General features: G+C 37.2%; 2 protein-coding genes across 5 annotated transcripts in view; one reads left to right on the top strand and one right to left on the bottom strand.

Moving 5' to 3' along the window:
* The first annotated feature begins 1,480 nt into the window (after positions 1–1,480).
* LOC139939192 (uncharacterized) lies at positions 1,481–7,740 on the top strand. Of its 4 annotated transcripts, none has more exons than XM_071934983.1 (5): positions 1,481–1,749; positions 3,629–3,907; positions 4,071–4,225; positions 5,951–6,282; positions 7,552–7,740. In XM_071934983.1, the coding sequence occupies exons 1-5, from the start codon at positions 1,715–1,717 to the stop codon at positions 7,735–7,737; spliced, it is 987 nt and encodes a 328-aa protein (XP_071791084.1). In that variant the 5' UTR covers positions 1,481–1,714; the 3' UTR covers positions 7,738–7,740. The 4 variants fall into 4 exon arrangements, with proteins under 4 accessions (XP_071791084.1, XP_071791075.1, XP_071791093.1 ...); XM_071934974.1 differs by having other exon boundaries at positions 4,056–4,225; XM_071934992.1 differs by having other exon boundaries at positions 1,482–1,753; positions 4,056–4,225.
* A 2,669-nt stretch (positions 7,741–10,409) lies between these two features.
* The window catches only part of LOC139939183 (BRISC and BRCA1-A complex member 2-like), a 45,104-nt gene continuing 44,165 nt past the window's right edge, over positions 10,410–11,348 (bottom strand). Inside the window, exon 11 of the mRNA XM_071934962.1 lies at positions 10,410–10,549. Within this exon, the coding sequence (XP_071791063.1) occupies positions 10,477–10,549 (73 nt within the window). The 3' untranslated portion in view covers positions 10,410–10,476. The remainder of the gene's footprint in view (positions 10,550–11,348) is intronic.

Here is an 11,348-nt window from a genome sequence, read left to right as displayed (position 1 = left end):
GTTAATATTATCTCCATCAGTAACCAACCCGACGGGCCGATTGCCAAATTAGGCTACACAATGGATTTGGCAAAATGTACATTCTGAGACCTGACCGACACACTGCTCTAACCAATTTTGTGAATGGACTAAGGAAACTTAATGTCGTTTTGCTTAACAACTTTGACCAAATGCAAAGCAAAGTTCTTTTTTTACAGCTTCAAAACAGCCTTAGACCTGCGTGTATAAGTTTCACCATAGAGTAAGGAATGGTTTCACAAACTTCCGTGATGGGTTAAACTCTGAAACTGCAACATTATACCTCCATGAACAGACCGTATTCTAAAACGGTATTCATGTACTCATTTGAGTTTGCTGGCAAAAGATAGTGTCCATAGTTTAAAAACAGCAAGATATATGGTGGCCCCGAAGGGACATCGCATAACGCAAACGTGTGCGCACACGTATGCAATGTCGTGAAACAAATCGCGAACATATGCGCACACGTATACAATATCGTGAAACAATTCGCGAATATGTGCGCACACGTATGCAATGTCGTGAAACAATTCGCGAATATGTGCGCACACGTATGCAATGTCGTGAAACAAATCGCGAATATGTGCGCACACGTATGCAATCTCGTGAACCAAATCGTGAATATGTGCGCACACGTATGCAATTTCGTGAACCAAATCGTGAATATGAACCAATCCGGAGAACCATGCTTAGTACAACACGAAAGTAACCTGACCAAAAAGGGCGGATCGAATGGCGGGTGGGCGGGCAAGGGGCAATGAATGAACCAATCCAGAGCACCATCTGCGAAACACTGTCCAAAGAGTCGCCTGTCAGAAAGATTTCTAGGAAGTCTGGTAACAACATCGACCAGTGGTTGACGCACGGTCGCCGCCCAAACTTCCTCCAGTCACATGACTTGTAAGTGCGAGTTTGGATCCGGGTTTTGCAGACTTGCAACCCGACGTCTGAAACCACACAAACGTATTGAATTCCACACACACAACCGTGTTGGATTCCACAAGGATGCCATACCACTGGACCTTCTAATTGTCAATCCAAGATGGCGCAGGCTACGCTTTTAATAGTATAGATATGCGATCACGATCGAGCGGGGGGGGGGGGGGGGGCATGCATGCTTTGACTTTGTATCATTGTATCCGTCCTCTTACTGCATTTTGTGCCGGCCGGTGTAGATCCCCCCCCCCCCCCTCCCCCAATATCCTTGTTGAAAATGATGTCCCTCCATTATACTCTCGACAAATAAAGACGAAGTGAAACTAGAGCCGACACTACTACCTAGCCTACCATAAGCCTACCTGGACAAGGTTTTTGTAGAAGCAGACGACATTATTATTCGCACATGTTTGAAATTTCCTCTTGGATACACCGATGTGTTTACACACGCGTTGACGCGCACGCTTAATGTATCATTATTATCTCATTGGTTGTTGTTGAAGTGAGCGTGCGCGCTCGCGCGCCCGGCGCGGTATCATGCATATGTCAACATAAAAATTGACTATTTTTACTTTTAAAATTAGCTATAATTAATAAATCAGAGGAGGAAGAGAAAAGCTGACTCAAATCTTGACAGCGCTAGAAAGTACAAGAACACAAGAGTTCTGGCAGTTGAAAACCATTCTGCAAGTGCACCAGGAAACTGCTTAGCTCAAAACCCGTTTGTGAGGATCACACATCAGGACACGGGGGAGGCTGAATGTCCTTGGACAGTACAGTCAGAGTCTGTCAGGAGTAGGTAGGACCATGTAGGACCAAAGATTATAGAGCGCCGCAACAAGGCGCAAGTTGCGGAACTCGGGCTGAAATGTGAAATCCCAAATGGACGCCAATTCGGCAAGTAACTCTTTTGATACAACAGTAGATCAGTGCATATCAGTGCAGACAATGACCATTCCTATCTGAATGACCATTCACTTACTGAAATGGCGCCCATCAGTTTTTCACGTTCTAACAATAGATTAAACTTCAGTTCCGCATCTTGCGCCTTGCGGCGCTCTACATAATCTTTGGTAGGACTAGAGAAGTCAAGACGAAGCTTCAATCAAAGAACCGTGCGCTACTGCTAAGCGCTCAGCATGCTGCTTAGCTACATGGATGTACGACCTTACCAAACACTATTATTTAATTTTTTTTTAGATTAATTAGATTAATTTGAATCCTTAGCCTTTTTTGCCATGTTTGCCGGCTTTACATGAACTTGTCCATTAAAAGTGAACTTGACGTCAATACTTTCATGTCTTTCGCATCATAATTCATATGTCAATGGAAATGTGGGATGATGTCGATGGGGTTCGACTTTCAACTAGTGAGTCTAACATCAACACTGAACAAAGTGACATAATCTGATAAAATAAATGCCAAATATTAATTAGTTAGGGCGTTATTATTATTATTATTTTTATGTATCGTAGGAGGTCCTGTTTTCAAGGTGTCCCTAAAATCGTGGCAAATCTTCCTCTCTGTGCGCGATGTAAACACTAAACAGTCCCTAGATACACAATTTTTGGTTTTATTTGCCAAGCAAAGAGTCTCCTCTCCCTTGACCAAAACTTAGAAACACGTAAGGCTCCAATGGTTATTTGCATGTGCCTTTATATTATTTTCTAATATTTTTTGAGATTTGTTTTAACCCTCCTAAGGTCGTATCAATACAAAAAAAATTATTATAAATATTAAAATTTAAACATCAGCTTGGTGATTCAATTATCACTTTTTATTTTTATGCTTTATTATAAATATTTAGGTGATTTTTTTTTTATTAAAAATAAATAAAAATCAAGTTTAAAAGCCAATAATTTTTTTTTTATTTTTTGCAAATTACCATGGTAATTTTTAAAATGTCATAACAAAATAATTTGAATAAAATGAAGACAACTGCTGGCTATAGAATCATACACAGAGTCTCACAGAACACTTGCAGTCACTGCAGATATTTCTTCCATGTATATGGCTTGACCGGGAAACCATTCTTTCTCGTTTGCCTTGAAAACAGGAAAACTCAAAACAAATGGGACCAGTTGAAGTCATTGAAGATCGGTGTGTGGTGTGAAAATTTCAATGTCCATCAAGTTCTAATTTATGTTGAGAAGGCCTGCAAACAGTCTTAATATATAAACAAATAAAGATAATTAGGGCACCGGTTGATATATCGCATCATTATTTTTTTCCCAATTCAAAGAAAAAGGCATAATACCGTGAAAACTGGTAAGAGGATACATGTATGATATGGACCCCATTCTTAAGGGCAGGGGCCCGGGGCACATTATAATAATTGTCTTTCGAGTTAAATTAATTAATTTGTAAATGATGGCCTTTTTTTGTGAGGACTTCATGAAGTGCATGCATTCAGTGCTTTCCCCAAGTAAAGCATAACAAACATAATATGATATATTATATCACACATCGATGGTGAATGGGAAAACCAATAAATCATGTTTTTTCAACAATATCTTTTCACGTTGGCCATTTATTAGTATGAGCGTGCAGAGAATTCATTGGTTGTCCTTGACCTGCGCCTTTGAACACTTTTAAAACAGTGATTGTGCACCCTACAAATGTTGTATTATTAATATTAATGGGTTATTATCTTTTAATTTGAAAAAAAACCCAGCTTTACAAACATGAACACACTGCATCAGAAAAGACAGAAGTTTGCTTCCGTTCTTGAGAAGGCCTGCAAACAGTCAACATCATCTTGTCCGTCCAGTAGAATCTGCTCTCCTGAGAAGGAGAATAATAACTGGAGTTGGAGCTCTCCATCATCATTGCTACCATGGACAGAAAGCATATCTTCCACCCCTCTACTTGAATCTCTTCACACAGTAATGAGCTGGCCGGTCAGTCTCCTCAGCAATAATGACATCCCACCAAGTTCACAACTAAGCCCTTGGTAAATAAATATATTTATCTGAAAATAATTTTGTTTTAAATACAATTTTGCAGCAATGTGAATTTTAATGCAACACAAGACCATAATAACATTGTTTACAGTGAAAAAAACCTGAAAAAATTAACACTGTAGTTTTTCTTTCTTTCAGCATTGATGGGGATAGTTGGCCAAACGACTCTGCTTTTTGTTGTCCCTGGAATTCTACTAGTATGGATTTGGATTTTCTTGAAGCAGACACTCCGGAAAAGATGACGTCACAGGCAACTTCTCCTGGAGCAGAGATCTCTCAAACGAGTATGGATCTACTAGACTTTCTTGGTTAGTTCATTTGGTGTTTTGTATACGGCAGCAGTAAACAGAGTTGGTGTAGGCAATAAAAACCATGGTGCCCAAACTTCAATTGAATAACATTGCTAATGATGTTATGCAAGTAAATTTGACTGAATTGAAAACGAAAACAACAAAGAGTAGCCAGGCATGTAGGGTTGGTAGCATTATTAACTGTAGTTGTTCAAAGGGCAAATTCAATTTTTGACTGAAAAGGGATAATTTGTGCAAATAATCAAGGGGAAAAAAATGTATATTGTCCTTCATTCAGGTTGGATTAGTTGTAACAAGTCACCCCTTGCATTCAACTGCTTTCTGTTTAAAGGATGTGGGTAAAAAAAATTATGATTTTTGCATTTATTTTACTTTTTGACCAAGAGTGTTGATGTTTTTTGACCGAAAAGGTATTTATGATTGGGAATCAAAGTGTGTTGAATCGGTTTTCAACTAGTGGTTTAAACCCGCCAAGGCCTGGTTCTTGATAATTTACCTCGACTTTGTCTCGGTAAAATTATCAAGAACCAGGCCTCGTTGGGATTAAACCACTAGTTGAAAACCTCTTCACCACACATTGATTCCCTTATTTATGCAATGCATGCATTAACATACTCAACATAATTTGGTTCCATAAGATTTAACTCATAAATACATCAGACAGTTTCGCTATTCCTATTGGCGGAGAGCGCGTCACGTGGGTGTGTATAAACCTTTGTTTATGACCAGTAAAAAGTGTTGAAAATGGGCGTGACACGTGAGCTTGCACCTGTTCTTATAAGACAGTTTCTTCATTCCTATTGGTCGAGAGCAACGGCTGAAACAGTTGTGCCACATCACGCGATACACGCGACGCGCGCAGCATTCCTTTTTAAGGAGTTGCTTACCCAAGGGCGGCGGAGGGCTTTACCATTTCATAGCTGGAGGGGTGTTGTGTTGAAAGAAATCATTGAACAATTATAATTTTTGCATTTATTTTACTTTTTGACAAAAAAGTGTTGATGTTTTTGACCGAAAAGGTATTTATGAATGGGAATCAAAGTGTGTTGAATAGGTTTTCAACTAGTGGTTTAAACCCGCCGAGGCCTGGTTGGTCTCGGTAAAATTATCAAGAACCAGGCCTCGTTGGAATTAAACCACTAGTTGAAAACCTCTTCACCACACATTGATTCCCTTATTAAAAGGCTGGCAGAACATGGACCGTGAGCAGCTACCCATTTTCAGGATTTTCAACAACCACACCACAGCTATGTATGAAGCAGTGTTAGCAAATCAACAAAACTTGGCTTGCTAGAGATCGCATAATACAAAGCAGCACTTAAATACATGTATTTTGGTTGATTAAACTCGCCCAACCCAAATTGTTCTGCCTTTAAAGGCAGTGGACACTATTGGTAATTACTCAAAATAAATCATGAGCATAAATCCTTACTTTGGTAAAGAGTAATGGGGTGCGGTTGATAGTATAAAACATGTGAGAAATGGCTCCCTCTGAGGTGACTTAGTTTTTCGTGTGACAAGGGTGTTTTTTTTTTCATTATTATCTCGCAACTTCAATGACTAGACCAATTGAGCTCAAATTTTCACAGGTTTGTTATCTTATGCATATTTGAGATACTCGAAGTGAGAAGGCTGGTCTTTGACAATAACCAAAAGCATCCAGTGGCTTTAACCTTGTATAATAAAGAAACCTTTTTGGTTAAATTTATTTTATTGCTTTAGATGACCAAAATCACACCATCAGTCGCCTTGGAGCATGCATGAACATTGATGACCCTTTCTTTAACAGCATCAACAACCCTGATTTTTCACTGGTCACTGATCCCAAGTTTGCCCCCCAACAAGAGTGGCTCAAGAATGACACTTGGATGAACGACGCAATGACTTCAGACAGTGACCTTGATGACCTCTTCATGCATTCAAAATCAGCAAAGATGACACCTAATTATCAAGCACGATTATCAACACATCAGTCAGCTAGATTTTACAGTGATATGGCAAAGAGTTTGTCTACTCATGATTACTTTCATCATGTGGCTGACAGAGTGACAAAGGTATAAACATGTTTGTATGTAATCCAAGCAATTAAAGAATGGTCACAAATCAAAGGTCTTTAAAAGCTCAATAGCAACAAGACTGAATTCCTTCACATACATGTATCTTCACGTTTTCGTTCCACAGATCATATATCATTCATTGACTTAGATGGCACACAGGTTAATTCTGTCAGGAAGTGTCGTAATGTGGGTGTAATATTCAATGATAATTTCACTATTACAGTTTTGTTTCATAAGAAATGCAGATCAGCATCTTTTGCACTTCACAAAATTGGGAAAATACTCAACTGATAGATAAACACACTACTGAAGGCTTGATTCATGCTTTTGTAGTGTGTCATCTTGGTTTTTGCAACAGCCTATTTTCTGGGATTTCGGCAGTCACCTGCTTTTGCCTGAATGTTATGGATCCAGTACTGTACATGGGTTTATTAGGTGCCATTCTTCTAAGGTGTTTAGTTAAGCGCGACATATTTTGGAACAAAGTATGAGATGCATTACATGCCATCAAAACTGTCAGCCAAAATGTTACTTAGGGCTTGGGCTGGGTTAATAAAAAGTGATTGATCAGAAGAAGACAAACTACATAGATAACCTCTTATAAGCTAAAATAAACTCTTCACTGTGTACAGTTGCCATTTTTGGTATGTTCTGTTAATCTGTGTTTTGTGTATGTATGTGTATTTTTTATATTTTATATAAACCATCTATCTATATATCAATCTATATATCTATCTGTCTTTCTATCTATCTGTCAGTCTATCCATCTGAAATAATCTATGGCACATAATTATTTGTTTTGCTAACCTCATACTTCTTTAGTTCGGCATCATTGTTTCATGTGGAGCGATGTTAGTTTAAGTTGGTGTCGGAGCTGTCTTGAACATTTTTTTGTTTTTTATTTTACTTCTCTGTGATTTTGAGGTCTCAAAATGTTTCGGTCTTGGATGGGGAGGTCTCGGTCTTAATCTCTGACTTTGAGGTTTTGGCTCCAACACTGCAAGAAGTGTGATATATACAATATGTGTCTGTGCGACAGCTCCAAGATTGCTTCGTAAAGCACATGCATGGTAAACAGCTAAAATAACATGTTGCATGAAATTTCAGCTTTTGATCATGAGCATGTATGAGGCTAGGTAATACCTAATAGTTTTTTCTATTCTTTAAAGGGAAATGTCACTGTCCCTTATTTCCTTCAACATGGACATTGAAACAACCTGAACAAACTGAACAATTTTCTTGTCCACATTTTGTCATGTCCTTTAGAAGGCACACACCAGGTCTAAAGAGTTGTCCCCTGATGAGCTTTATATCAGGAAGGAGAGAAATCGTCTCCGCAGCAAGGCGTATCGCCTCCGTAGAAAGATGCAATATGAATCTATGAAGAATGAAGTCACGCAGACAAAGAAAGAGCTTCAGGCAGTTCAGGAACAGATCCATAAATTGTATTGACACAAATGTTTTTAACATTCCCAGTGAACTACATCCTGATCCAAGCACATAGTAATTCAACCTTAATTTGTGGACTCAATTGAACTAAACCCTGTCCCTCTTGCACAGTAGTTGAAAAACTTTTTTTTAACCTTGAACATTTGAATTAGTTCCACAAGATGGTTTCGGGTTGGGCAGGAGTAGTGGTGGGCTAGCTGACAGTGTCGTAGAGAGAGGAAGAGGTGGGTTTAATGAAACTATGTTTTGTGTAGGTTTTAAGTCATTTTCCACAGACTTTCCAATATTGCTTCAAAGAACATGAAACAAATCCAACAACAAAATTAACTTGGGATTATATATATATTTTTGCTAAACGTTTCACTCGACGTGTACATGTGTAAAAAGACATTGAATGGCCAACACTGGCGTTAAAACTTTAAGTGATAACGATTTCTAAAAAAGACTATTCAATATTAAACTAACATTGAACTTTTTTGTATTTATTCTGTTACATACAAATTATATCTTTCACAGTTCAAAAAGTGTATATTTGATAGGACCAGAAGATTACTACATGTATGCAAGGACAATATAGCATTTTGTCGATTAAGTGACACTTTATAAAATGGAAACTGTAAAATGAGACCTAATTATTTTTTAGTATGCAGATACATTAGGTTTGTTTTTGTCATTTCGAAGTTTGAAGTTTTCCAGTCGTAAAGGAATATTTTTTCCTCCCCAAAAAGATTTGCTCAGCAAATTGTTTGTCTTTAAAGGCATGGAAATACCTTTGTTTTTTTAACCGTTTGATTATATTAATCCCATTTGTAGTTTTATACAATAAAATTAACCTGCGATACCTTAATTTCAAAAGGTGGTCGTGTTTTGCGATATCACCAAAACTCCAGAGAGAATGTGGCATGCAACTCATTTCATTTAATTTGATTAGGTTCACATTTCGTGGCCCACAGGCCAAATTGGATGTTATATACAATAATTAAATAGCAATAAATAGTAGAATCAATAATCCCTATAGGAACACAAAATCTAACAAGCGTTATCGTGATAATGCCTCTTCCTTGTTTTTTTAATAACATATACTCCCATTGAATAATCCTTTATTTGTCAGATTACGCTATGAAGTATTGATGACACATTCATAATAACCTATTTTCTTGGCAGATTGAAGAGAACATATTTGCATATATTTTCGCTAAACTTTACAAACTTATATGATAATAATAATAGCATAGATGATAAAGAGCTAAGACTAGTTATAAAAAGATGAGTTTTAGGAAGTTTGCTAAGGATTTATATATAAAAATGTACTGTTTTGTGAATAAACAAGAACATGCAACAAATGTTTTAATGACCCCACGCTTTGACCCTAGCAGAGTCCTCGAGTCTTGGGCCATATCACAACTTGCAGCTGCAGCTACTTTGACAGCCTATACAATGCTCGTTACCAAGTCAGTTTTTAAGTTAATATTTGTTTTGAGTAATTACCAAACGTGTACCTTCCCTTTAAGCAAATTTATATTGTTCCAGTCAAATTTTGGAATAATTCCTCAGGTTGTCCGTATGTTAGTTAGTGGGCTAGGCAGAGATTTCATATTACACCCTGAATATTACGCCATTCTAACTCAGTGTGTTGTGCTATTCTAAGCTATACACAAAATGAGCATGCATGTTATAACAAAGTTATCTTGAAGCAGACTTACAGTTTTAAATAGTGCAGTACACAATGTAAGAACAAAACATGTATATTACCTATGGTGTGATATTGATCATGGCAACAAGAAATGATATCACACTGTTGTTGCCATGGATCACCCAATCAGAATCGAGGATTCAAGTTTGATTGAAGGAAATAAAGTTTTGACCATTACAATCAGATGATCTGTATTCATTAATGGCGAGGTAATTTGAAGCATATTGTAAATAATAAACCATTCAAGAAGAAATATAAGGGTCAGCAACTGCATGCATTGCCCATCAATCACTATCCCAATGTTGTAAAATTTGTGTAAAATGTATACCAAGATATCAAGATACCATTTTATCAATATTGTCTCATTACGTGGACACCTTCAAGCCCACAGTGCAAGGCACTTGCTTGATTTCAATAACAGCAAGAATAAGTACACTGTACACTGTAATACAACAAATGGATAAAACATTGAACATGTTGTCGACATACACCAAGATGACTCCATTCTAGTTTAAAAAACCAATTAAATGTACAATTGCTGTTTAAATACTTTTGGAAAGAGGATTTTTTTGAGGTCAAGTTTTTTGATGAGATTGTTTGTAAACAACCACAACTAATGACACATGTAGTTTGATGTTTAAAGGCATGCACAAAATTCCAGTCAATACCACATTTACATGAGCAAAAAATTGTACCAATCTATACATTGTTAAAACCAAGCAACTTGGATGATTTTTGTACCTGGACTTGACTTTGATCCATTATCGGTGCTAATTTGTGATCACAATGACATGCCAGTATTAACCTTGTCCATCATTTTTTGAGGGACATCAACTCACACAATAAAATAATAATCGGCAGTTGTTAAAGTGCTCTACTACTTCTGATGGGAGTCTCCAGATTTTCCACTTGTTCCATTTCCTACTAAATTATTATGTATACATTCTTTCACATCACTGTCTGTGTTACGGAGAAGTGAGACACTGATATCTAATACAGTCTTGTCATTCTGCTAACTATTTGGTTACATACTTTGTGTGTAAGGGGTGTCACCTCATTCTGCTTGCAGACAGGTGCACGGAGGATCTCTTAAACTCTGGCATATACTGCTCCAGATATACTCTGAGGAAATAGAATGATCAAACAGGAATTAAAGATGCATTTTACTATGTATAGAAGTGTAAAAAAACAATGACGATGTAATTCTGCATTGGCAACCACTAAAGGTTTGAGCTGAATCAGACTAAAGACTGGGACATAGTCACATACATGTTTTACATCAGGCTGGCATTGTGAACAAAACTTCATTGGTAGTAAATGCCTGGGTGCCATGTAGTACAGTGTAGCATATATCCAGTAACACATAAAAGTCATTTGGATTCATCTTTAGAATACAGGAATTACTCTGCATCACTGTTATTGTTTTGTTTTTTGTTCTCTAAGTAAACCCCGAACATGGTAGCAGGGGTAATATATGGGATTGCAGAAAGATGGCAACTTCAAATCCTGCACTACTCGAGCTCTCAGTGTCCACATAAAAATTACATATGTACATGTTTAAGTCAAACTGTACAAAGCAAGTTTTTAAAGGTACTGGACACTTGCTAATTTTATACTCATAATTCAGACCTCAGATTAAGAATTTGAGGTCTCGAAATCAAGCATCTGAAAGCACACAACTTCATGTGACGAGGGTGTTTCTTTCATTATTACCTCGTAACTTCAAAGACCGATTAAGCTCAAATTTTCACAGGATTGTTATTTTATTAATAAGTTGAGATACATTGTACTCCAACTGTAAAGGCTAGTCCTTGACAATTACCAATAGTGTCCAGTGTCTTTAAATAATAAGACAAATTCAGCTGAAGCCTTTCATTATGCATCTTAAAGCACAAAAAGTTTTGGCAACAAGGGTGTTTTT

Source organism: Asterias amurensis, chromosome 1 (genome assembly GCF_032118995.1).
Source record: "Asterias amurensis chromosome 1, ASM3211899v1".
Lineage (NCBI taxonomy): Eukaryota > Metazoa > Echinodermata > Asteroidea > Forcipulatida > Asteriidae > Asterias > Asterias amurensis.
The sequence above is the reverse complement of the archived record's forward strand: the minus strand, read 5'-3'. Positions and strand labels throughout refer to the sequence as shown.